This window comes from Pagrus major, chromosome 19 (assembly GCF_040436345.1).
Source record: "Pagrus major chromosome 19, Pma_NU_1.0".
NCBI classification, from domain to species: Eukaryota; Metazoa; Chordata; class Actinopteri; order Spariformes; family Sparidae; genus Pagrus; species Pagrus major.
The window spans coordinates 25,973,544-26,001,190 of record NC_133233.1 but is presented as its reverse complement, the minus strand read 5'-3'; the positions used below and the strand labels follow the sequence as shown (position 1 = coordinate 26,001,190).

The following is a 27,647-nucleotide window of genomic DNA, read 5'->3' as shown; positions in this document are numbered from 1 at the left end:
TCACAAGGCTCACATATAGAGACAACCGTTCAGTGTAGACTCACTAATTAACCTAACGCTGTAAGATTTGAATCCATTTCTGACCTAAATTTTGAAGCCACGCCCCTGCTGCTGTACAGAGCATGTTCACTCGCTGTTTATTCAAAGTTTATTAATACTGAATGTATAAGAGTGTATCCGAATTGCACCAAATTCGACACTGCACTTCCTTGAGTCCTCAGTAACAAACCTGCCAAGTGTAAAGTAGATCGGGTGAATGGTTCTTGAGCTATGCAAGTTACAGACAGACAATTTTTTCTTTTAATTGCTTGATGTATTCAGTATTATAATTTAGTGAAAGATATTGTTTGACAGATAATTTAGATGCTTTAATTTGATACTTTTGACTTTTTTTTATTTTTAAAAAAGTTTTTTTCTGATTTATTGAAAACAACCGAGCAGCTCGATTACAGGTTTATAATGTAATTGATACGGGAAGTTGTTCACTGAAGGGTTAGAGTCGATACTAAACCAACCCCTTCAGTAAATATCATGCGGCACCCGAGGTACGACGTAAAGAAAACATCCAAAGAAAGAAGAATAAAACAAGATGATTCAGGAGATTTCCTGTTTCAAAGTAAAGCTACGCACTAGCGTCTACGGCTAAGTTACCGTAAACCTCGGATGACGCGCCGCTCTCTGACGGCTGAATCTCATGTTCTGCTGCAGCTTAACGAGATAAAGCGGGAAATAACCCACCGCTGCACTCGTGAGCCGGGCTGAGAGGAGGGAGAGACGAGAGAGAGAAACAAAGTGAGGGAGAGAGGATCGAAAAAGACAGAAGTGAAAGAGGTAGAGAGACGGACCGAGGGAGATAAGAAAGAGGATCAGAGTGAGAAAGCCCGGCAGCGATTTGGGCCTGTATATATGTTTCGCTCTCTAACTCCACATGTCAAATGGGGTTGGACCTGCTCTTCTCTCCCAGGGCCTCGAGTTTGCCTTTTCTTTTTTTCCGCCCCGCAATTTCCAGCAGAGCAGAGTGTGTTTTTCCACTTCGCATTAGGGGATGATTCACTGGGTCCGCTGCGGTTTACCCTCAGCAGGATTAGAGCTGGAAGGCTTCTTATTATCTTCTACCGTTTGAGCTCCATCGACTGTTAGAAAGAGCAGTGGAGCTTAAGACAAATTACCCCCTCAGTGCCTTTTTCGGATGGCACTGCTCTGACCTGGAAATGGCCCTGGGAGAGAGGCTGGCAACGGGGGCGAATAGGAAAGGAGGGTAGGAAGAGGGGTTGTTAGGATTTTAATTTAGGCAGCGCGATGGGGCAAAGTGTAGAGAAGGGCACTGAGGAGGAAAGAGACTGGAGGACACGAGCTCTGTATGCTGACAAATGCTCCTGACAAGAGATTTACGGCGAGGAGTGATGGGGAAGAAGGTCGCAGCGAGCAGGAGAGTTTTATAAACTAGAGGATGACTTTCACAGAATAATAGAAACAGCAACAGGGAGGCTACATCGAGCACGTAACGTAAACGTAACGTACACGGAGCTGCTGCTGCAACACTACGACCACTAGACCCGTCTTCTATTTATATTTGTTTTAACTTATATTATAAATATATATATTTTGTTAAAGGGGCTCTGTGGATTTTCTGTGTTGTGGTGGCAGCCAGATGTTTGTTTATGTTAGCTGCTGTTGCTCTCCGTTAGCTGCTGTTGCTCTCTGTTAGCGGACTCGATTTCTAAACCAACGTTATGCTGCTGTTGCTCTCCGTTAGCTGACTCCATTTTTAAACCAACGTTAGCTGCTGTTGCTCTCCATTAGCGGACTAATTTCTACTCTTTAATCCTTCATTTTGCTTTAAAATATTGTAAATAGTAACATTTAAATCTGTATAAAGTCATTTTGGACCACTAGAAGGCAGAAAAAACAAAAACCTTTCAGCAGATCGACTCCTCACACTTCAGAAAATGCTACCAATTACCCTGATGAGTGACGGGTGGAGGTTAGAAAGCGTTCCTCTGAATTACTTCCAAAGAAACTGTGATATGATGCAAGACGGAGAAACATAAAGATCTGTGAAGCCTTTCTGGACTGTCGGATGTTAAAACAAAGAGACAAATTGGAGGGAAAATCCCCGGTATGTAATTGAAGTGTTCTGCTCGGCATCAAGAGGATACGAGTCCATTTATGTAAAAACGTTAATCCTGTGAATATTAAGTTCATCTTCTGTGCAATTTCACCGCTGATTGCCACCCAGCAGGTAAAGAAGAGGAAAAAATTGTCCGGGACAGATGATCACTTCTTTATCTTCTCTTGTCCTTCGTTGGAATTGATTGACAATCAGGTCGACGCTCTTATTTATAATTGATTGATTCCCGTTGGCAAACGTTCAACGGGCTCGTGTAAACGTTGCGTTGAAAGCAATCAGACGGACCGATTAAGGCGAGGTGCCGCCGAGGCCCGGAGGCTCAGGTAGCGGCGTACGGGATGAGCTTTTAATCAACGCTCGGCTCTTAATCGTCGCCGCACAACAAAATAAGTCAAGCAAATTAAGCACTTTGAGGGGAAACTGTAATGAAAAGTGATTCAACTGCAAAACACTTTCGAGGACAATTCAGCATGTGATTGCAAATTTAAAGAGCTACTTAATCTTTTCAAGGACTTATATTTTTGTCATGCTTCAGGGGGATTGCATAAAGCAGTTTATTATTCCAAAACCATTTTGGAAATTTTGCCACCAAGGTGGTTTAATGACACGAGAGAAGCAACGTTATTTTTTTCCTTTTTATTACCAAGAATACAAAAAATATCTACATTCACATACCACATACTGTAGCATGACTGACCACAAAGATTTCAAGTAAACGTCACCCAATCAAGTTATCAAAATGTACCTTCACGTCCCATCGCAGTTTGTAAAATCCTTTTTTTTTTTATTTTCATCTTTTGGTGTTTGTGTGTTGCTGATTTTCATTTTCATCCAAAACGTCTTTTTTTTGTTGTTGTTGTCCTTTTTACATTTGGCACTTAATGCAGATTATCAGTCTCTGAAAGTCTTTAGGATCGGAGGATTAAGCCACATCTGTAAGAGCAAAACAGTATCTCCAACAGGACACATCAAGCCCTCCACTGCCGTCGGACTCTTGATTGGCACGGCGGTGGATCCGAAAAACGAAAAAAAGGTGGCTCGGGTTGTGTGCTCGTCCATTTTGAGTAACATTTGTCCTTCTGCTTGGATTTATACATCTCCATTAAGAGATATTCACAAAATGGCTTCCCTTAAATCCTCATGAATGTAAAACTGCTTCATGTTTTTGGGAAAAATAACAGTTACAAATACAAATCGCTCCAAAAAATGATACAAAAACAATAATACAATAAACATATCAACCTGGAAAACCCACATGGGATTACACATTGTCATCTCTGCTCATGTCATGTGACATATTCGCCCCATTTACAGCTGGTGTTGAAACGCGATCTGTGTCCGTCCACGTTATTCAGATAAGGGAAATGCTTCGTGTGCGGAACGTGATCGGATCTGCCTGACCACGTCTGGAGGTAGTCTGCCTCACGTTGCGTTTGGATCTGAGGTGTGAACTCAATTTGTACAACGTGCCGCCATCTTTAAAGGCATACTGATGTGAAAATGAAATGATTTTCTGTTTCCATTATTTCTGCAGTATGCTACCAGCACTCTATACTGCCCTAACGTTAGCTAGTGTTAGCAACGTTAACGTTAGATAGCACTAATGTTAGCTAGTGTTTATGAGATCTCATAACATTTGGACTTAAAACTCATAATATTACAATATTTTGCAACGTTGTCCTTTTTTTAAATGTTAGCTAGCATTAGCAACGTTAGCCACGACAAGCCGGCAACCACTTGAGGGGGGTTGTGACGTGAATGCAATGGTAGGGGGCGATGTAATGTAGCATTTAGTGGCTGTATATTATCAACAACACCTTGAAGATAACATAAAATACAGGTTGTTCACATGTAAAGAGTGGAAAAACGTCTATTTTGTGCTGTGAAAGTGTCAAAAGTTGCTTTTGTTTAACAGAACTGCGTAAAGAATGAAACAGGAAAAAAGATATAACTCAACATGTTACATATGCCGAATTTACAAGAAGGGACAGATAATTAAGAATAATTATTTCGCACAGTTTAAAAAGCTTCCTCTGACTCAACAACTCACAAAAATCTATGATTTTCTAAGGGAGTCTGGTGCTGATATGCAGCCGCCTGAAATTCTTTTCAACGGACAGAGATCTGGTAACGAGAACGCGTTATTAACACAAGATGTAAATGCAAAGGCAAGATTGGATTAACACCAGGTGTAAACGGGGGTTTAGAGATGCATGGGAAACATTTCATCACACGGACTGAAAACAAGGGGCAGTTACGTCATGTATGTTACAACATATACGTGATCTTTTAAAGATTTCCTCACACGGCGGCAGTTTTAAGTACAGTGTTGGTTCCAAGTACCCAAATAAGTTAGCAAAAAATATAAATACAGCACATGAAACAAAGAAATAAATTAAGACCTGCCACGGATGAAAACAAACGTAAAACATCTCAGATTGCAGCAATGACTCTTCACTTTTTTCCTCCAGCGCCGCGGCTCGGCTCGTATATAAATAAAAAGCACAGACTCGGAGCGGTTGGATCAGCGTTTTCAGAGTTCGTCTCCGGCGTCGCCTGAGAGGAAGGTAGTCCCTCTGTCCCGGTTTCATCTCTGGCATGAATCGCTCAACACTTTGAACCAAAGCGGCGCTGCCTGCGGCTGGGGCAGGCGGGGGAGTTAACGTGTGCTTTGAAGCCGTTCCTTTGCGGGCCGAGCGAGGCTGCCAATCCGGCCCGTCTCTGGGGGGGGGAGATTTAAAACCAGCTCACACTGCTGCTGCTGATGCTGCTGCTGCGGGCGTCTCAGGCCTTCAAGGCTGTGGAGAATCGAGGCTTCGGCAGGAATTCAAGTGCTAACAGTCATTGGATGTGAACGTGAGCACATCCCGGCTTTATTGTGTCTTCCTTGCACACTGTTTTTGTCTTTTTGCGTCTCTGATGTTTTTCTCGTTTTTGTCGGTGTGATTTTAAAAAGGCAAAAGGTTCTGGCGTCCTACCACAGCGGAGGACTGTTTGTCTCCAGCACGCCGTACATCTCGGCCAGTTTTTTAAAGCGAGGCCCCCAGTCGTTGAGATAGTCGTACTCGTGGTCCGTATTCGAAGTCCCCGACTGGAGCGAGCTGAGCGACTCGGCGATCGACCCCTCCCCCTCGTAGGCGTAGGTCTGCAGGGAGTCGTAAGGCGGAGCGCACGGGTCCATGTCGGCCTCCAGGAGCTTCGCCAGCACGTATCCGTGAACGTTGCTGTCCCCGCCGCCGCCCATGACGCACGCCTGAGGGACGTAACGCGACAGGCTCTCGATCTCGGGCAGCATGTCCTGTCTCATCTTGCCCAGGTGGTGGTGCGCCTCGCGCGGGTTCCACATGGCGGCGATGTCGAAGGCCTCGGTGTCCTCCTCGCCGCCGCCTTCGTCGTCGTAGCGCACGATGTTCTCGTGGACGTTCTCCTCCTCGTCGCACAGGTAGGGCTTCTTACGGTGGGTGCGCAGGGAGAGCATGAGGAGAATCATCACTGGAGAAAGGAAAGAAAACACATTTAATTCATGAAGGCTCATTTTTTCTTTTAACTCGTATTATTCATTTTTTGTTTTTCTATGTTTTTGCTAGATCATCATCTAATGATTGTTTAGTTTTTGTTGTATTTTCCCAACTTATGTTACACGATTTTGGCTTCTTGACCTTGATTTTGGCCAGTGAACGCATCTCCTGACGTGATATCAACAGTGCAGGCTTCACTAAGGGTTTTCTTTTTGCATCCTGGCAAACGTCTAGCATTCATTAGCACCGGCTGCCCCACAGCATCACACTCTCTTTCCCCCTGGAGGCTGATATGGACCCACTTTATCTCTCCCTGCAGACCTGTAAACGTAAGCAGGAGGGCTCAGCTGGTTGACTCGCTGCGCTCCACCGAGAGGAAGCCGTAAGTTTAGTTAAAACGTCTCCGCTCACGAGTGAGCTCATTGTTTTAAATAACGTAATAATTCTGAGTTCAAAGGAGGAGTTATTTGATTCAATTAAAATGTAGTTAAATGTAGCAAACATTCAATAAGAATGAAGTGGTAATTATTTGTGCTTTTTAGTGTTTAAATATTTGATAACATCAGAGAAAACTTTTTTGGGGGACAAATAAAGTTTGACTGTTGCGTTTCCGGCTAACTAGCTTACTGCCTACAGTGTTTACGTTAGCGTCTCTGTCTTGCTCTTTGTTGGATTTGGGGAAGTTTACACTCAAGACACTTTAGCCAAAATTACCCAAGATACCATTAAACATCAGTAAGTCCTCAACCTAAAGCCTATTTTTATGTAACGGTAAAAGTGAACGAGCATTTTCAACCAACTCATCACTCTGACGTTAGCTTATTTAGCTAGGTAGCTTAAAGAAAAAGCTTGTAGCGACAATAATAAACAGGATGATTAAACAGAAATATAAGTAAAAGTACAACAAATTTGTATTTTAGTGAAATATTTGAGTTAATTTCCACCCTAGTTTAAAGAGTTACTCTGAATGTCTGGTGATAAATCTGCCATTCTTATCATTTTAAGTTGAATATGTGCTGCAAAGCTTGACAGTAACTCAGCTATGACATGAAACTTCAGCTGACATTGTATCAGATTAAACATCACTTCATGACAACAGGCCTCTGGCTCCTCTCTGCTCGTCCTCACAGCGTCGGGTCATAACTCACCCAGCAGGACGAAGATGCAGGCCAGGATGGCGATGAGCGCTCCTCTGCTGAGGCTGGCGGGCAGGCTGTACGCCTCGGCGTTGCACGACATGACGTTCCCCTTCTGGTCGCAGCTGCACACGCGGATGGTCAGCGTGCTGGTGCTGGTCTGGACCGGCTGCTCGCCGTCAGAGATGAAGATGGGGAGGTAGAAGATGGTCTGGTCCTGCTGTGACCAGCCACCGCGACGGGTCAGGATCCACGCTGTGTTGTCTGGAAAGAGACAAAGAGGTCAGAGAGAGGATGAGACAGAGCGAGACGTCTGGAGTCTTCTGGGATCAGGTCACTTATTTTGTGACAGCTGACTATAAATGAATAACAGTTTATGAGACTGTGGTCCGGTTTGCACCGCGTTGTTCAGGGTCGTAGAAGAGTGCGAATAGTGCTAAAATAAATGTAGGAAGGAACTTAAACCGTCACTTTCTTAACAGGTAGCGTTAGTGAAAGAAAGCACAAGACATGCATGTCCCATATGGTCTAGCGGTTAGGATTCCTGGTTTTCACCCAGGCGGCCCGGGTTCAACTCCCGGTATGGGAACAAAGACACTTCTTTGACTCAACACCTGAGTGCAGCCATATAAACTCCTATTAACGATCTAAGGCACTTCAATCACAGATACGTGGGCGCTAACAACTTCCACGTACGCGACTGGTTTGCACTTCAGAGATACACGAAACCAGCAAAACTGTTTGTTGTCATTTTAAGCTGTAATGTTTAAAGATATATCATTTTGACCACCTTGTTCCACTATATGACGTTTATGTGGTGCTTAGCTAGCGTCTTTGTTATCTACCCAACAGCGGCAGCTCACCACCGGTAGGCCTGACTGCTAAAACTTAAGCCGTCACTTTCATACCACGTAACGATAGTGAAAGAAAGCGTCAAACACGCAATTTAGAAAACTAAGATGTATAAACTCTGAAATAAAATCATGAAAAAGGTGAGTACAGTTGTGCAGTCCCATATGGTCTAGCGGTTAGGGTTCCTGGTTTTCACCCAGGCGGCCGGGGTTCAACTCCCGGTATGGGAATAGAAATCAATAAAATGCGTGTTTGATGCTTTAAATGACAGCGTAAGGTTACCAAAAAGTGTTGGTTAGATACTAGTGGTACTATATAGTGGTTTTGTGTATGTCTGCTATGGAAACCATTCATCAGATGTTGTTTTGAAGTGTCTTTGTTCCCATACCGGGAGTTGAACCCCAGCTGCCTGGGTGAAAACCAGGAACCCTAACCGCTACACCATATGGGACGGTACAACTTTAACCACCTTTTTCATGATTTTATTTCAGAGTTTATACACCTTAGTTTTCTAAATTGCGTGTTTGATGCTTTCTTTCACTAACGTTGTTAAGAAAGTGATGGCTTAAGTTTACCAAAAACTAGCGGTAGCAGTCAGGCGTACCGGTGGTGAGCTGCTGCTGTTGCACAGCTTAAAATGACAACAAACAATTTTGCTGGTTTCGTGTATCTCTGAAGTGCAAATCAGTCGCCTACGTGGAAGTTGTTAGCGCCCACGTATCTGTGATTGAAGTGCCTTAAACCATTAGTACAAGTTTATATGGCTGCACTCAGATGTTGAGTCAAAGAAGTGTCTTTGTTCCCATACCGGGAGTTGAACCCCGGCCGCCTGGGTGAAAACCAGGAATCCTAACCGCTAGACCATATGGGACCTGTGCATTGTGAATCATTTTGCCTGGTCATATAGTCTTATATGAGAGTTTATACTTCTTGGTTTTGTTACTGCTGGAAACGACAACAGAAAGAGACAAGTTTGCTGGTTTTGTGTCGGTCTGATGTGCAAATCAGTCGCCTACCTGGAAATTGTTAGCACCTACGTAGCTGTGATTGAAGTATAAGTTTGCATGGCAGCACAGTAACGCATGGTGAGTCAAAGAAATAACATTATTCCCATACCGGGAGTTGAACCCGGGCCGCCTGGGTGAAAACCAGGAATCCTAACCGCTAGACCATATGGGAGATAAAATCAAGTGTGGTGTTTTCTCAGCGTAAACTTCCTGAAGCTTTAGCTGAGTACTTTATATCAAAAAACATAAAATTGGTGCTATTTTTCCAAAACCATCCAGAGAAAACAGTGGAAACTAAATGTGCATCTCCTCCACAACCATCCAGATCCTCGCAGGTCAGCTGGACAGTCCAGATGTTCACTCTACCTTGGTTGTCTTTCAGGGTGAAGTTGGGGTTGTTGGCGGCCTCCGGAGCCAAGCTGTAGTAGAAGTGTTGTCCGCCGAGGGGCTCGTCTGGATCCACCGCCGTCACCGTCTGGATCAGCTGGATCACATCAACACAGTTAGATCCCAGAGGACGGCAGCCACCGATTCATATTTTTGGCACACAATATTACGTGTTACGGCTCCTGTGAGGCTTCATTCTTGTTCCATAAACATTGTTCTTGTAAAATGATGACGTAACTCCCATTTTTTTGCTATATTTGTCTCCAAAATGTTGTCAGAAAATGAAAATAATCAAGAGAAGTACCTCAAAACTGTACTTAAGTACAGTACTTGAGTAAATGTACTCAGTTACATTCCATCACTGGCTCACTTTGCTATCTTTATACAGAGCTTGATCAGTAACTGCATCATATTTTTGAAGAACGAATCCTAATTAGTAGTGGAGTAAAAAGTGGGTTTTTTCCTCTGGAGTTTGGTGGAGAAGAACTATAAATCAGCCTAAACCGCACCTCAAACTTCTTATTTAAGCGTTAATACTTGAGTACATGTACTTAGTTTCTCTGTGCTGTTCGTTGTGCGATGCTCAGTGTTGTCGTGTCAGACGTTTGCCGTCTCCTTACCTGCCCTGCTTTGGCGGTTTCACACACATAAGCCTCCAAGTAGTGAGTCAGCGAGGGAGGATTATCGTTAACATCCAGGACCTTTATGGCCACCGACACGCTGGCGATCTGCGAGGGGTTATCTGCAGACACGACACACAAACTGGTCAGGAGCTGCAAGACACGCCGATGGACTCAGATAAACGACTCTGCTGAGCTCGGTTCTCAATCTTCCCCTCGTTCACGGCGAGCCTGAAGCACATTAGAGCTCCTCCGCATTACAATTCTATTATTCTCCATTACCAATCAGCAATTTGCATATCTTAACCAGCTGTGTAATGGGCAATAGAAGCCCAATTAGTGCGTAGTAACGACTTTCTCAGGTTTAATCACATGATCGATCAATCAATGGCGCGACTTTGGCTCTGGAGGTCGAGGCTCCACGCGGCCTCGTGCCACTAAAAACGTGCCGACGTTGCACCAAAGCGGAGCGAAATCAGCGGTGCGACGATCTATGTGAGTTAATTAAGATGTGAATATTGATTGAGTTGCTTTAAACTAACGAGGGTTTTGTTCCAAACGATCTTCCAGCGAGAGTTATAGAGAAAACATTTCGACAGGCGTAGATTAAAGAATGAACGACGGCTTCAGTTTCCGGGTCCTGGTATCGACTGTATTCACATGGCGGCCATTTTCCTCCGAAGCTGGAATGCTAAGCTAATGCTATTCTGCTGTGTTCAAGGCTGCAAGTCGTACACACTCAGGAAATCTGAAAATGTTTTATCATTTCATCACTTTTCAATAGATCAGCAATGAAATAATGATTAATTGCGTAAATCTGGAGCGAAAACAACAATAACCCATTAGCCAACGTTAGCATTCAACCACTTCCTAGCTAACGTTACTTTTTGCGTACATCCAGTGCGTTTCACTTCCAGCGCAAGATGTGCGTTGTTATTTTAGAGTCAATTTAAGCCTTTTCTAGCTTAATGTGTAACGTGTATCAAACGGTAACGTTAGCTAGGAAGTGATTGAATGCTAATGTTAGCTGAAGCTAATGGGGTGTCTTAACTACCTGAAAAGGAAGCAGTGAAATGATAACAATAATAATAGTCACAACAACTTTTGTATTATCTCACGATGACTTGATCGTTTTCTCAGGAAAGTTATGTTTGATTTTAATATTTTCTTGTTTTACTTAAATTATTGTTTTAAAATGTGCTCTGAGAAATTTAAGCAGCTACAAGGAACTTTCAGCTAACTAGCATTAGCAACATTAGTGTTAATTGCAAGACTATTTGAATATTTTGAGAATTTTCTCATAAAATCTTGACTTAATCCTCATAATATTATAATTTTTTGCATTTAATAATAAAAATGATACTTTAAAAAAAAAACATGACTTTTTCTCATTCTATAACGAGTCTTTATTATGACTTATTAAATTATGACTTAATTTTTTTCATTAAAATCACAACTTTTGTATTATATAACATACAAAATGAAAAATCATATAAAAAATAGCTAATTTTCTTGCTGATGGTCTCATTTTTGATGCGTTACAGTCATTTTTGTGTGTTTTTTATTGGACTATCAGTCGATCTGGAGTTGGTTTACTCATTTTAAGATCGTCTCTCATCTGTAACTCTCTGTATCGTTGCGGTGGTTTTGAAAACAAGTCGTGCAGAGTTACATAACGTAGATCAGGAGATGCCCCGCGGATCTGCACACAGCTGGTGGCCCTGAAAGTCACCTTCGTCACCCTCCTCCTCCTCCTCCCTCTGCTCTGTTTGCCTGTTTGTCCCTTTTGTTTGGTAGACACACCTAAAAGGAGATGCTAATTAAATTAATGACTAATTAAATAACTTTTTTTTCGCCTGGTGGTTAATTAATAAGATGTGACGGAGACGGAGAGGGCGAGAGAGGGCACAGGTAGGAGGGGGGGGGAGAGAGAGGAAGGAGAATCAGCTGGAACTAAACGAAGCTGATTGATTTTACTTTTTATACGACCGAGTGATCGTCTGTGTTATTATTTATTGTTTCATTACACTGAAGCCTTCATGCAAAGTTCTGTGACTATATTTAGTTTGTTAGCTTCACTGTTGGAGCAAGTTTTGAGTTTTGAGAACAAAATGTCATAAAATAATCTTAATTTGAAATTAATAAATGGTAAATTTATTGTTAATTTCACTTTAGTCTGTAGTTATTTCACCGTTAACTAACAAAGACATGCTTAATTAACATTATTAAGCAATTGTGAAGGTTTAAAAACAACAGTTATAGATGAACTACACAGTATTTATCATTAATTATATAAATCTGTTGTAAATATAAATATAATATACCATCTATTAATGATGGTCATCATATTTCATAAAATTATGAGAATTAAATCTTGAAATGTACTAAAATGAACTTTTAACAGGTTATGAAACAGTTTTTATTTATTTATTTAATTTTATTTTTTACATTACTTTATACATTTGTGCTTTTGTGTCAATAAATAAGTACATAAATTAACAAAATAGATTTAAAAAAATGTAATAGGGGAATAAATAAAATGGAAAATTAAATGGTAAAGTAAAACAAGTGTAACCTGTGTGTGTGTGTGTGTGTGTGTGTGTGTGTGTGTGTGTGTGTGTGACGTACTCATCTCCATGGCGAGGACAGTGATGTTGTGCCAGCCGATCTCCTCTCGGTCCAGGAAACGCAGCGTCATCAGCGACCCGGAAGTGATTTCGATGTAGAAGAACTTCTCCGGGTCACTGGACCTCTCGATGGAATACCTGGCGACACAAAAACGTCACGTGTGAAGTGTCGCTGTGAATAAAAAACAGCCACGTTTGCGTGTTTTTTTGGGGCGGGAAGTGCGTAAAAACCACAATCCAGCATGTGTGCGTCCGCGCGATAAGCCGTCAGCTCTCTGAAGGCACAAGAACAAGAGGAAGAAGCTGCAGATAATGTTCATCAGAGCATCTGCGTCCGCTGCCAAACTGGCGCCGGGGAAGCTCAGACCTGCAGCCTCGGCTCATCTCCACCGCCACCGCCGGGCCAACCTCCCAAAAAACACTGTTCAGAGAGCGACACGCAGAGAGAGGCGAGGAGGATGTGGAGCAGAAAGCTGTTTATGTAACCGCGAGGTCACGTGTGGACTGAATTCAAGCCGAAGCTGCTCTCACCTGGAAGAGCTGAAGGTGTAAACGTGTCAGAAAATCACCTCCGAGAGACGGAAACCATCGACTGATCATCAAAAACATCTGTTGTTTCAAGATGATCTGAATCCTGCTTCAAAACTGTTAAAGTCTTTTCATTTGCACATCTTTGTCCTCTTCCTCATTCTTCTTCTTCTTCTTCTAAAAATGTATGGATTGAAATGTTTGATCCCCCAATAAGGCTTCTACGTCGTTCAGCGCGAAAGCAACAAAACTCCCTTTAAAAATCTGGCAATTTAATTTTGTCTGGAGAGGAACAAACATTAAATAACTTACAAAGTGTTTTCTGCAACTCATTTTTGTTTCTCCTTGGTTTTTGGGTAAATTCGGCACTAAAATCGATACGTCTGAGGGTAACGCCACCGATTAGATGAGCAGATGATGACTGAATTTTCTATTTTCTGGTGAACAGTTCCTTTAACACTAAAATTCACCTTTCAGACTCAGTAATCTGGATTTTTTGGAGTTAGTCTGGACGTCCTGATGAGATTTTACCTGGAAGGAAAGTCTACAACAAACCGAACTGCCTCTAAAGGACTCGTTAACTTATAAGGTTGTATAATAAAGTACTGGTACTGATACATCAGAGTCACTGAGACAGCTGTGTGTGTGTGTGTGTGTGTGTGTGCATGTGTGTGTGTTCATGTCCGCAGGCTTGTTTGCAGTGTGTGTTTCGGTCGTGACTGGCACATCGACGCCTGGCGAGGATCTCCCTGAAGGATCTCTATTAATATCACTCCTCCACAGTCAGAGGAGGTGCTGCTGTGTGTGTGTGTGTGTGTGTGTGTCAGATAGCAGGTGAAACAGTGTGTGTGTGTGTGTTGAGATGTATCTGCCAGTCATGCTGCTGTGTGTGTGTGTGTGTGTGTGGAGGACAGGAAGCTGTAAGACTGAAGGTCATCTGCTGCTTGTTATCTGTCCTCGTGTTGTTGCTGCTGCAGTTTGTTTGCGGCCTCGGCTCTTCACCGTCGCTCTCAGCTGATCCCTCCTCAGCTTTTCTGCTAACCTGCGCTCCAAAACGGGAAAATCTCTCGCTGATTTACCGCCAACGATCGCAGCGCCAGCTCTGAGGATTCAGACGGGAGCTTTAGCGGCTTCAGAGGCGTCGACGCTCTGATTCACACTCGAACGAAGAGCTGTCGGCTAATTATCGTCGGAGTCGGAGCTATCAGAGAACTGTGAAGTACATTTTTGGGAAGTTTTGATTTAGAGGCAGATTACAGATAAATAACTGGATGACAACTTGACAATTTTTAGTTTGGCTAACCTTTGCGACATGGACATCTTTTCACTGAGTTTGTCCATGCTAGCTAAATAAAGTTACTACGCAACCACCAGCTGGTAAATCAACGCCGACCGGCTGATCAGGACCCCGAAGGCATCATTTTCCCCGGTCACTGTCCCCAGGTAAAGGTGGGACAACTGGAATAACTGGTGATGGAGGAGGAGCGATAGAAACTGAGTTAAAACAAGAGTGAACGGACGAGATTTCGCTCCGGTGTTGTGTCAAAGTTCGTTCCCTTGTTGATATGTGTCTCCTCTCACCGTCGGGACTTGAGACGCTTCAAAACCGTCTGCCGACTTATTAACACAACCAGGTGTTTTACTGACTTTTCAGAGCGCTGAGATCAGAGTTTCTGGGTCAAACTTGGATTCTGACGGGTGTTTTTTGCTTTGGACTGAAGCCGGGCTGCTCACGCTGTCTTTCAGTATTTCTACACCGTTATATTTCTACTTTAAAGTTAAAGTATTAAAGTAAAAGATCTGAGTACTTCTTCCTCCAACTGCTCGTTTAGCAAAACATACATGGACTGACGCGTGATATTTACTTTCCAGGAGCCCTGAGGAGTTTTCTTGTCTCAGTGCGATGCGTGATTTTAAATAAATATTCTGTATATGTCATTGTTTACATGTTATATCTTCTTCTTCTCTGCCACTGCAGCTTATCTTGGTGCGTTAGCGCCACCCGTTGACCGAAACAAGGACGCACTCGTAGAAAAAAACATCTCCAGAGTCCTGCAACTTGTGTTTTGCTTTCAAAAACTTCCCAAAATGGAATAAAACATGCAACATCCAGTGAACGTGAACTATTTTTGGCTGGAAATACCCATAATGCACTGCTTTCAGAAGGGGAAATTACACTTATGTGACACAGGGGAGAAGAAAATGAGGATTCATAAGTGAAATCTAAAATTTGCTGCTCGCTTTTGACTGAGGGAGAAATCTTGAACGCGACACACACACACACACACACACACCGGCGCGTCATCTACCTTTAGTCCTAATCGAGGTTGTAAAGCGGACAGCTGGGACGGGACGCAGCCTGTGAAACGCTCATTGACTGCCGCAGTCGTGGATTCCTTCGCATGATTAATGGGCTCATTAAAGGCTTTATGTCTAATTAGTTTATGAGAGGTTCGGCCCGGACACATCACATCTGGTCCGTCCGGGACGAAAACATCCTCACATTCTCGTCTGATCACTGGACGGTGTTATTAACGTTACTGTTCGTCCTCCTCGGCCTCGTCTTCCTCCTCCTCAGCTGCACTAAACACACGTGTGAGGAGTCGTGTTGTGCCGCTGCCCCCTGCTGGTGATCAGGTAACATTACACCTACAGAGCCAGAAAACACATGTTTGATCCCCACTGTGTCTGTGGGCAACTATAATTATTATTTTTAATTGAATTAGTTGTCAAATTCTTCTTAATTTCACTCCATATTTACTTCGTTTGTCTCTTTGGTTTAATTTTCTGACAACTGACGGTCGCAGCAGCTCTTGAATGCAGCACTGTTGTTTAAAATACTTTTTTTTTTACTGCTGTAAAACAACACAACATTATTTCCACATATGATTTACATAGAAAAAGCAGGTTTCCGTGATTCATTTTAAATGCAGAACCAAAATAAACAGACAAAACTGCAACAAGCTGCTGTATGATTTGACAAATGTTCTGTATGAATGTAAAGATTACCACGTTTTACAGGGCTTAATATGCAAAAAACACCAGTTTTGTCATACGTAACGGTTCATGAGGTGATGTTAAGTTTATAGTAACGTTATACCGTTAGCGTAGCGATGCAGCGTGCGTACAGTTTAGCCATGCCTTTGATTGCAACCTGCTGATTAAAGTGAAGCAGTCAACAACAACTTCGATCGAGGCTCCACACGCCCACCTGACCCCACACTCGGCCTAACAACTTTTCTGCTGCATCTTGATATGTTTGTAGTGAAGCCAGATGTGTTCAAAGAGGCTCAGAACTAAAAAGTGAAGCCAGAAAAACGCACACAAGGTCGGGACAGTGTCGTCCTCCTCACCTCACAGTGTTGTTGGCAGCATCGGGATCCCTCGCCGACACCGTCTTCACCATCGTCCCGATCTCGGCGTCCTCTCGCAGCTCGATGTAGTACACCGGCGAGTCGAACACCGGGGCCTCGTCCACGTCCTCCACGCTCACGTGCACGATGGTGACGTCCTTGAAGGGCCCGCGGTGGCGCAAGGACGGGTCCACGTTGTTGTTGGCGCCTTCCACCTTCAGAGTGTAACTGGGCTTCTTCTCAAAGTCCAGTGGCTGAAGGGTGAAGATGAAACTTTTAATGGCTGACTGAACTTTTGCTGCAGTTTTCAGTGATTAAGTTCTCTATGCTGTCAGAAGTCTCATCTTTAATTCCTTCAAGACAAACTTGAATTTGTGCCAGTTTATATTATTTCTGTCCTGCAGAACTACACATACACTATTAGTAAATACCATGTCTCTGCTTTCAGTCTGTATTAGAGCAAAAAATTGCTGGAGTTACCCTTTAAAGTATCGATTTTAGTGCTGAATTCACCAAAAAACACTAAAAATCAATATTATGTTGTAGACAGCCCTTTAAATGTTATGTAATGTTCATCCCTCTGCAGGAGAAAATTAAATTACCAGATTTTTAAAGGGAGTTTTGATACTTTCTCCCTGTACGACGAAGGAGCCTTTTGGGGGTTCGTATCAAGGTTACAAACAAAAATCAATTTCTCCTTCTGTTTGGAAATGTATCTTCAATCATTAGTTACATTAGCTAAAGGAACAGTTCACACAAAAATGACGTATGTAATCCAAGTCTACAGAAGCCCAGAACTCAAGAGTAAGTAACAAAACTCCCTTTAAAAATCCTGCAATTTAATTTAGTCCCGAGATGTACAAACATTACATAACTTATTAAGAGCTTTCTGCAAATTTGTCTTGATTCTTAGTGGTTTTTGGTAAATTCAGCACTAAAATCAACACTTACTCCACCAATTAAGTGAGCAGATAATGACTGAATTTCCATTTTTGGGTGAACTGTTCCTTTAAGCATACATCGTTACAGCCTCAGAGTCAAACTAGATTTTCTTTATCAGTTTGCCTTCGTACCTTTTTAACTGTAATGATGCCAAAAAGGTTGGTGGGGTCGGTGCTGATGTCAAACGTGTCCCGTCCGTCTCCATCGATGATGCTGTACCTCATCTCGGCGTTGACCCCGATGTCCCTGTCCTTCGCCCAGATCCGACCCACCACTGACCCCACGGGAGCCGACTCGGGGATGCTCATCTGATACAGCCCTGAGGAAACACATTAACAGAGTCATCATCATCCTGTCACACCTCTTCCCATCTGTTTTACCCTCATTTGTCCTCTAGATGGAGCCAAACCTCTTCCGTCCGTCCTCTCAAAATCACATCTCAGACAGCTTAAAATAAATGGCTCCATAAACGCCTCACAATTGGGTTATATACTGTCTCGCGGGCCGGCTTCAATTTCATCTACCGTTTAACCTCAAAGAAGAGGTGACAGCTGCCCAATTTGTGCGGCTCCCTGCGGACCGAAGTGAAATGCCTGCACATTGTGCTTGACAGAGGGGGAATCCCTGAAGCTCTTCACAACCGATCAAAGTTATATCGAAGTGATGGCGCTAATTGGTGGGGGACTGGTGCTGGAAGAGGAAGTGGGCTGCGGCAGCGACGGCGATGGGTGTTTTTCTTTGTCTACGAGTGAAGCCACCCGTCGACCGCGGACAGCTAGACAACCCCTGACCTCGGGAGGACAGTAATGAGAGGAGCAGGAAAGGGGATAATCAAAGAGACAGCGTGGGGCGACTGGTGGCCGAGGGAGGGAGGAGGCCAGGGGGCAAATGACCGGGGACTGGTGGCCCGAAGTGGACAAAAGGGACGGGGGGAGGGCAGAGAGGCTAACAGCTACATGCTCCAGAGAAATGAGGTGGAGATGAAGAGCCACTCGTACAAAACAGTAAACTCTCGTGGTGTCACTGTGAATCAAAGCGTTCACACATGGTTTCACAGATGCTGCAGGTCCCTGTTTTACTGCTCACATGAAACGCGACCACAAGTCAAACCACGAGTCACGGATCGAGCCTGGAACCACACCAAAGAGTTGTTTTTCAAAATTCAAGCGAGCTTCGGGGTCATTTCAGGGCTTCGACTCGATGTTTGTGGTATATTTCAGCTGCAGATGTCCGTTGAAGGGTCAGTACAAAACCCAGCAGAGGCTTCACTGTACACTCGTTATAAATCTGAAGGAATACTTGTGATGTTTTTCTACAAAGTTGGAATCAAAACGAACTGTGACTCTTCAAAATGTGTGACTTTGATGCAAAATGTTAATTGTACTCACTCACAGATACCAGCCACCTAATAACACGTGATTTTTCCCACCACGATCCGTCCGTCTTTCACCGGCAAATTAATGGGAATGTTGAAAAACGTTCTCACAATCTTAAAGAAAGTAAAAAGTTTATTTATCCGGATCTGCACACAAAGTTAACGGGGTCTATTCTGGGCCGAGACTCATCCTCCAGCCAAGTTTAGTGGAAAACTTTTCAGTAGTTTTTGTGTAATCCTGCTTACAAACCAACCAACCAACAAAATAGATCTGCAAGTATTTTCATAAACAATCAGTCCTTTACAAATGCAAATGGTTTCAGCTTCTGTAACACGAGAATTTGCTGCTTTCCATCGTTGGATTCAGTTCAAAACAAGACGTTTGAAGACAGAAAGATTAGCTGATTAATCGAAAGTGAAATGAATCCTTTGTCCGCCCGGTTGGCAGAATGAAATGTTTACAGGTGATGTTTCTGAAACCACAGATATGTTGAAATTTGTACAAACTGTACGTACAATAGTGACATTTCTATACTTAGTATCATATCAGATTAATTGAATATGAGCTGACGGGGAAGAAAAAAATCACAGATTAATAAAACAGAGTGAGGCGAGGAGGGGACGTCTCTTACTCTGGTCGAACATTGGCGGGTTGTCATTGATGTCCCCGAGCGTGATGTTGATGGTGGTGGTACCAGCGAGCCCCCCCAGCTGGCCGCCCATGTCCTTGGCCTGGATGACCACGGAGTAGTTTTCTCTGGTTTCCCGGTCCATATCGGCCAGGGACACCCGGACCACGCCTGAGGAGAGACGGGACAGAGAGAGAAAGAGGCGAATCAAAGGTCAGAGGACTGGTGACACGGATTAGGGTCATGTGTCCGAGCGATGGCGTCCTGGAATGTCGACGCCCCCGATGGGAGCTGCCGCATGAGTGGTTTATAATTGAAGTTGTCATCGACACAGCTTCACTACTGAGCTGCAGGAGAGAAAAACATCTCAACCTTACTTGATGCCGCGTGGATTCTGCAGTTATTACACCGTCGTGTTTCTTATTGTCGAGCCTGTCCGAGCTTTGGATGCGTCAGTCGGTAACAGCTGATAGTATCATGGTCGAGTATGAGAGGGACGTCCTCACAAGTCTTTTCAAACAAAGATGGATCGACGGTTCAACGCTTTGTGAAACACACGACTGTACGAAGGAAAGTATGCTATTGATTTAACTCGGTTTGACGTGTGCATAATGAAGACTGAAGATAAGGTGTGAGCGTGACAGGAGCGTGGCCACATGAAAGGAAAATCGAAACTTGAAGTGTTTCCTGTTTGCATCCAGAACAAAGTACATCTGAACTCTGACTAACACTGAAGGACGGCAGCTACGTATGTAAGTCTCTATTGTCAGCGTGCCTGTGAGCGTACTTTAACCTGGTAAACACTCGAGGATGTCTGCTCTCAGCTCGCTCTGGCTTTTATCCGGATGCCATCTGTACGCTATTATCAGCAGAGCTTTACTGTCAATAACTTCACACGTGGACCACCAGTGTTCACCAGATGCAGCAGAATCCAAACAAGGTCAAGTTGTTGTTTTGCGCTGAAGAGTAAGAAAAAAGCAGCGAACGTACCGACGCCGAGGGGTTTGAGCTATACGTGCTAAAGTTTTTACGCCGCGTTCCCGCCAATAAAACGCCTCGGCGCTGAGCTCACAGTGGCGTCAGGGAGCTGACTGATAGCTGTAGAGCCTCTTGTGTTCGGGTGATGGATGGACCTACAGCAGCAACAGTCTGAGTGGCTGCTGTTGGGCAGCGCAGCCTGAGAGGTTTGGCAACAGATTTCTGTGCTGACAAACAAGGAAATGAGGCAGCTGTGGTAAACAATGGCCACTGAGCCTCTGCTTTTAGGAGACTAATGGATTTTTGGAAGAGGGAGCTGCGAGTTATGAATGATGTTACCATGTGCTGCCGCTCGAGGGGTTTCAGCTCTTTATATGTATACGTACACTTTATTTTTTTTATTGCTGCCATCTGGATTAATGTTTTGATTTATTACACTATATGGCCAAAAGTATGCGGACAGCTGAGAAAAACAACCTAAACAGGCAGTTTTTAAACATCAAATTTGGTCATTATGAACGTTAATCTGTCGCCGGAGCAGCTTCCTCTCTTCTGGTTTCAGTCTTTCCACCAGATGTTGGATTCTGGCGTCTGGGATTTGCAGATTTTTGCTCCCATTCAACCACAAGAGCGTCCGCAAGGAGCCAAAACCCAAACCAGGAAAATAAACCAGACTCAAACCAAAAGTACACAAAGGTTTTCCACATACTTTCTGGTGGTATCATCACGTGGTAAGGCAAACTGAACACTAGGTATTTTATATCATAACACAGGTATTTTTATATTTTTATAGTTTGTCTCCCCTGAATAAATCAAGATTTCAAGAATGAAATTACCCTCTAAAGGATCAGTTTCTCAGGATTGACACCACATTCATGTTCGTGCGCCAGCTTTGGAGCTAGAGACGGGAGGTGATTAGCTTAGCTTAGCACAAAGACTAGATGCGGGGGGAAACAGCTAGCTTTGCTTTAGTTTTCTTGGCATGGATTGAACAAACATGACACTGTGTTACTTAGTGAGCTCTTCAAAAAAGGCAAAAAACACTTTTAGTGGGAGTTAGTGTGTTTTTTGTTCGGTGTAAAAGGAGTTTAGCACATGCAAACTCATTGTCACGGTTCAGGGGTTGTAATCACTTCACTTCGAGGGGCTTCCTCTTTAATTCGGTCCTCATTTTCAACAGATAAGTCACACTTTGGAGCTTCGCACATCTCTGTTGTCGAGTCCAAGGAGTTTGAGATACTGCGAGTTGTAACAAAAGGGAAGTGTTTGGTAGTCTCGTAGCAACAACAGGCACCACGCTGAGCTTCCCACATTCAGAGCTGGCTGGTGCACACAGGGGCTTAAAGTGTGGACTGCTAAAATCAGCCCGCGGTGCAATTAGAGCGAGGTACAGTGTTAGAAACGAGGTGGGGAATTAACAGTAGCTGTCAGCCGGGTGTTAGTAAATCCTGTCAGCTAGTGGAAGTTTGTCGACTTTATCAGGTCATCTGACATCATTCATACTTATGAAACATTCACACGAAGCTCATAAATTAGTTAAAGTGGCTGGTGGGTTTTGAAATCCATCAGACTCTACATGTAATGGATAAAAAAACGCCGGTTTCCCTGGTTACAGATTGATCGTGTTAGAGGGAGTTTCGTACCCGTCTTGGCGTCCACGGAGAAGTAAGGCTGGCCCTCCAGGATGCTGTACACCACACGAGCGCTGTTGCCGTACGTCGGGTCGTCGGCATCTGTGGCGGTCAGCTGGATCACAGATGTGCCTGCATAAACATGGAGGCAAAGGTGAGGAGGAGAGGATGAAATGCAAAGTGGGTGAATAACTGAGGAGGAGCAAGAAAGACCAGCTACAGAGGTATCATTATATAAATCAAATAAATCATTTCGGGTTGAAGCTCTTCCATCTGTGGCCGGCTGCAGGAATTAACTACGCTTATTTACTTCAAAGTCACCACGAAAGTAGGTTCATGAATACTGAACGAAGCAGATGGAGACGAGCCTGTGAGAACAAACCAGAACCGTGACTCTGCCGGGCTTTTGTGCACTTTGCTATTGTTCACTGCCGCTTTTTTAAAAGAATAAACACCTCAGACATGCACAGGCAACACTTTAGTTTCTGTCTCCGTCCATCTGTCTGCCCTCATCTCCCCCCCGCTCACCTATTTTGGACATTTCGGGTACGGACGCCTGGTACGGTCCATCCAGAAACTTTGGCTCGTTGTCGTTGATGTCCTGGATCTTCACGATGAATTCGGACTCGGGCTCCAGAGGTCGGTCCGTCAGGCGGTTGCGGGCCTGGGCGCGGAGGACGTACTGGGCCTTCACCTCCCGGTCCAGCCTCTGGATGGCGTGGATGTCGCCCGTGCTGTCGTCGATGGTGAACGTGGTGCCGGCGCCCTCGCCCGTCAGGATGTACTTAATGGAGCCGTCGCCTTTGTCCATGTCTGAGTGGAGCTGTGGATGTTCACAGAGAGGATTTATTCCATATTCACAAAGGAAAGATCCACCAGAAACGGTCCAAAGACAATACAAACTGTCCCAAAACCAAAATGTTGTTACTTTACTTTGTTATTACCAACTACAGCTGCTAGTAGCTACTACCTCCGAACTGTACTCAGCTGAAGTACTGCTGTACATGTATTTACTGTAAACTTGTTGTGTAGCCACATTAAAGCGCAGTTTACTGTTTAACGCTTCATGTTCATGAAAACAAACTCTCTGACACCTTAAAGTGTTCAAATATGTGTCCAAAATGTCAAAAAAAGGTCCAAAAAATGCAAAATCACCCCCTTAAAATCATGACAACTTATTCTAGATCAACTATTCTCAAAGTTAAACGTAAAAACAACATATCAAAAACTCCTCAGAGTTTCGAAATGAAGTACTTAAACTAAAATGTACATTCAAGTTTTGTCTTTCCGGTAAGATTTTAGTCACGTTGAAGAAAAGTGTGGAGCAGGAGGAGAAGATCACAACAGCACAACAAAAGGTCACAAGTTGAAACCAACCAACAGAAGACAACAAACATCTGGTGCAGTGACACGATTTCGAGGACGTTCAATTAGGTCACATCGGCCAATTTTAGAACAAAGCATCAGACGAGACGACCGAATCATTGTTGTGAAGCCAAAGAGAGGAAAAACTCTTGTTCTGAGTCCAACTGAAGACGCTGCGAGAGGTCGGGTTGAGGCTGAAGTACACAGACTTCTGTCAGAAAACGAATCCACCATCGATGCTTTTAACTGTTTGTCGATTAAATCTCTAAGCACTCTTTGGCTGCAGTATCCTCGTTGTGAGTCTCTGTTTAAATGATTGTAAAATGATTATCTTTGATCCACTGTTAAATGACCCCCACGTCTTCACGGGTGGTGTATTGTTGTATGCGGACCCCGACGTCTAATCACAGCTCACAGCCCGATTGTTGCCATGGACCCCAGCGGCGCAATCAGAAGCCTTTTGTGGCCTGTAAGTGCAAATGCCAGCCACTGATGTGCAATCACTCCTTACTTTGTACTTAGAGGGGCCTCCACGCATGATGAGTACCTCCATCGCACTGGCAGAGTGGAAATAAATGCCCCTATCGACGCCTGCCTCGTAGATAATCAACAACACAGCTGGATGCAAAAGAAACCACCGACTCCCAGCGCGCACATGCTCGCCCACTAAGTGAAACGAGGTTGCGGCGACGCTAAAAGTTTGCAGCCGCGGCGCTCGATTGTTGTCGTTGGGCTGACAGTCCAACAGCGATCTCTACATTACCTGTAGCGGCACACAATACAGTTTTCCTATCGCCTCGGACGACGTGCCCACCTGCACGCTCTCCGCAGCCCAGAATATATTTTTTAATCAACACCCCATTGTGGGCTTCAGCCTCGAGTCCCGTGGTGATATATCTCAGGCCTCATCCGCCTTCTCCTGCACTGATCCCTCCTTTCTACCCAGGCCTATGAAAAGGGGGAGTTTGACACTCAGGCTATCAATTACCCTGCTCGGTCTCAGCCCCCGAGCCCAAAGCCCAAAACCTCCAACATCCCTACGGCTCTGAATACTAAAAATACTAAGCTGAGAGGAGGAAAAAACTGTCAGGGGGGAAAGCTACAGTACATGTTTCTCCTGCTTTGTCATATCCTACAATGCCTCTCTGCCTTGAGTGGCTCTCTGGGTAGTAGCCTGGCCTGTCACAATCACTTATTTCACTCAGCTCAGGAAAAAATTAGGGTGGGCGGCTTGAAAGGAAGAAACGCTAAATGGAAAAAGAAGACGGAGTAAGATGGAAGTGAATATGCTGCAGCGGCTGGAAGGAATATTTAATCGAAACTTTTTATTCCACGGCGCCGGTGACGTTCCTCTCAGGACTTGTAGCTCTTCGATCTCGTACGAACACGTGACTGCGAAGAGAAAAAATTATTCCACAAGGCTAATTAGGCAGGTTTGCATCATTTCCACAGGGAAATGTCGGAGGATGAGCGATCGGCACGATGACGGCAAATTCAGTCAAAGGTTTGGAATCAGCGTTTAAAGATCAGGGAAGCATGAGATGGTTCAGAAGACCTGGATGAGGTGTTTACGTGCCACATTATCCTTGTTTCGGTCAGAATCCTTACTTTTAGGAAAGTAAGATGCTGCTCATCTGTATTAAGGTAAGTCAGCTTCACAATATCTATATAATCTGTAGCTTAAGAAACAGAGCTATCATCTAAAATGAATTAATTGTAGTCAAAAAACAATCATTTAGAAGTTGCATTCATTTAATGATGATAGATTTCCTGTTAAGATAATAACGACTCTCAGTCGCCCCTTTAGCTGCTGGGCTAACGTCACGTTAGCTAAGTTCATCTCACAAGTTATCTCACATTTACTCACAGTGACATATAAAATATTCAGAAGTTGCATTAATGTAATAATTATTATCCTGTTAAGGTAATAAAACAGCTCTCAGTTTCCCCTTTGGCTGCTGAGCTAACGTTACGTTAGCTAACATTACGGTTTCACCGACTGATGCAACAAGCTACTGCTCTGCTTCGAATGTCCAAATATCTTGATGAAGGTGATTAAAACACAGATTTAATGATGCATAAAAGTTCAGGTGAAGGATTCATAATCAGTTTATTGTCCGTAACTGCGGTCTGGATAAAATGTACGAAGCTAACGTTCACGTTCAGTGCAGACTCTGCAGCTATATCACGTAATCCTCTCTTAACGATGCAGAGCGCCGCCTGTTTCCATAACGAAGCTCGGTCTTTGAGTGGGCAGACAGACGCAGATAACAGTTTAATGTGTAGTTTAGCTAACTCAGAGAGAGACGCCTGCTGAGAGCGTTTTTCATACAGATCATTTCATGGTTGACAAAGAGGGAGAAATTTTAGATATGAGATATTTTCTGCTTCGAGTGGGTCGTTTGTGTCAGCTCAGCGTACACATTACTCAGAAAGCCTCGACAACAAAAACAACAACACTTTTCTGGTGATGTAACGCCAATTTTCATTGCATTTTTGCGAGATTGATGTGTCTCTCCGCCGATGATGACTGGGCCTTACAACTATTGATCAAATGTTCAATTCAATTTAGCGATCAAAGTGCTCCTTTGTGAGCTTCCCCCACTCGCCCGGGCTTCTTTTCAGAGCCATGTTGCAGACACGCCGTCCACTTCTGTGGAGCGGAGGACGACTGAGCGAAGCCTCGGTTCGGGTCAATTAACTCAATCACTGCTGTCTGGCTCTGGTTCAAAGTGGTCAGAAGTGCGGACGCAGTGCACCCGAGGACTAAACTGGGATTTAATTATTTCATTTGTTGCAGAAAGTTTGCCCACCCGCGATCTTCTCTTTTGCATTCGTGCACTCCGCTCCGGCCCCCGAGCAGGTGATGACCTCCAGCCCGCCGAGCTCCCCTATAGATATGTTTGGAAAGTTCGGGGGTTGAAATATCTTTGCAACACCGACACGGAGGATCCCTTAAACATGGCCCCAAGTGCAGGTGGTGCGAAACCCCATGCACACCGAACTGAAAGGTCAAAAACAGAAGAGCTGCTTCCGAACCAAGCCAGGAGGCTCCACGCTTTACATTTCTTCAGGTCATAACTTCACGTGTGTGTGTGTGTGTGTGTGTGTGTGTGTTCATACAGTACAACACTGACCTTTCCAATATAAAGTGGTTCCAGTCCAGTGTACTCCTCCAGGACAAAGAACTGGTTCCAGACCCAGCCTCTCTTCACTCTCTGCAGCAGCGCCGAGCCACCCGCGTTCGCCTCCTCCGCCGGTTTACCCAGAAGGCTGTGCGGCAGAAGGGTCAAGATGCCGAGGGCCACGGGGAGCAAGGTGCCAGCAAGCGCCGGGAGATGCAGTCGGTCTCCCATTGTGAAGCGCAGAGTGGGCTTTGTGAAGGCCTCTTTCTTCACGAGTGCAGTTGTTGTTGTCTGGCTGCTGTAAGAGAGAAAAAAAGAAAAAGACAGATGAGTCTCACATTCGTGTCCTTCTGGACGCCATCGAGACTGTAAGTCTGAGCTGCACCGTGGGAGACCTGTGGATGACAAGTCTGTTCTCCTGCTTCAGATTAGCCTGCTTGTTGAGTTATAATGAGCCGTATCACAGCTGGATCAGCGGGTCAGAGGAGGAAAAACAGCTACCAGACAAAACAGTCACGTCACGAGAGAGTTAAAATCTAAAAACAAAACAGACTGGGGATGTCGAGGGCGTACGTAACGAGCGACAGGGCTCGCTTAGCTCACAATTTGTGGGGTTTTTTTTACAGGAAATTGTGAAAGCTGGGAACTGGGTGACTTCTTTTTGTCATTGTGTCACGAGACGCTGCATAAAAGTAGTTATGTTACTGAAAATAGATCAGATATCAGCTCTCAGTCGCCCCTTTAGCTGCTGAGCTAACGTCATGTTAGCTAAGTTCATCTATACGTAGAACACCAGACCAACTGTATCTCACATTTACTGACATACAAAATATTCAGAAGTTGCATTAATGTAATTATTATTATCCTGTAAAGGTGATAAAACAGCTTTCAGTCTCCTCTTTGGCTGCTGAGCTAACGTCACGTTAGCTAACAAGCTACTGCTCTGCTCTGAATGTCCAAATATCTTGATGAAGGTGATTAAAACACTGATTTAATGATGCGTAAAAGTTCAGGTGAAAGATTCATTATCAGTTTATTGTCCTTAACTGCTGCCTGGATAAAAATGTACGAAGAAAATGAGCACATCATCCAAAATATAGATTATTTTCCTTCTGCTGTGTAACCTCGTCATGATCTGAATACATTCCCATGAAGCCACTTAAAAAGACTGACTGTGCACCTTCGCTGTCACCAGCTTCAACACCTCTTCCTTCACATTATCACAAGAAGAAGCAGAAGAAGAAGCAGAAGAAGCAGCACAACCTAACCCTTCCTTCCTTCCTTCCTCTCCCTGTAACGAAGGAGAGGTGAGCTCCTTCACACCTCCTGTAAGAGGCCCGGGGGTGTGATGTTCTGAGGCTGCAGTGTTTCTGTTAACACTCCCGCTCAGTTTTACTCACACCTTGTTGTACAAGCTCCCGTCAGCGCCGCTCACCGCTCATT

General features: G+C 44.2%; 1 protein-coding gene and 3 non-coding genes across 4 annotated transcripts; 1 reads left to right on the top strand and 3 right to left on the bottom strand.

Annotated features, from left to right (window-relative positions):
• Positions 1–5,105: 5,105 nt before the first annotated feature.
• LOC141014538 (cadherin-20-like) lies at positions 5,106–26,435 on the bottom strand. The gene is made up of 11 exons (XM_073488380.1): positions 26,217–26,435; positions 22,243–22,537; positions 21,727–21,846; positions 19,109–19,276; positions 17,233–17,420; positions 16,160–16,413; positions 12,280–12,416; positions 9,652–9,773; positions 9,011–9,128; positions 6,798–7,049; positions 5,106–5,623 (listed from the first exon to the last, which is right to left on the bottom strand). Exons 1-11 carry the CDS (start codon positions 26,433–26,435, stop codon positions 5,106–5,108), a joined length of 2,391 nt encoding a protein of 796 aa, XP_073344481.1.
• On the top strand, positions 7,303–7,374 carry trnae-uuc (transfer RNA glutamic acid (anticodon UUC)). The gene has a single exon. It is a non-coding gene; the product is annotated as a tRNA-Glu (tRNA).
• On the bottom strand, positions 8,437–8,508 carry trnae-uuc (transfer RNA glutamic acid (anticodon UUC)). Its single transcript has one exon. It is a non-coding gene; the product is annotated as a tRNA-Glu (tRNA).
• trnae-uuc (transfer RNA glutamic acid (anticodon UUC)) lies at positions 8,745–8,816 on the bottom strand. Its single transcript has one exon. It is a non-coding gene; the product is annotated as a tRNA-Glu (tRNA).
• Positions 26,436–27,647: the final 1,212 nt, after the last annotated feature.

Coding starts and splice junctions, on each gene's coding strand:
- LOC141014538 (XM_073488380.1), bottom strand. CDS start 26,435: ATGGGAGACCGACTGCATCTCCCGGCGCTTGCTGGCACCTTGCTCCCC. Junction 22,538..26,216: donor AACCACTTTATATTGGAAAG/GTCAGTGTTGTA, acceptor GAACATCCACAG/CTCCACTCAGACATGGACAA. Junction 21,847..22,242: donor ACCCGAAATGTCCAAAATAG/GTGAGCGGGGGG, acceptor ATGTTTATGCAG/GCACATCTGTGATCCAGCTG.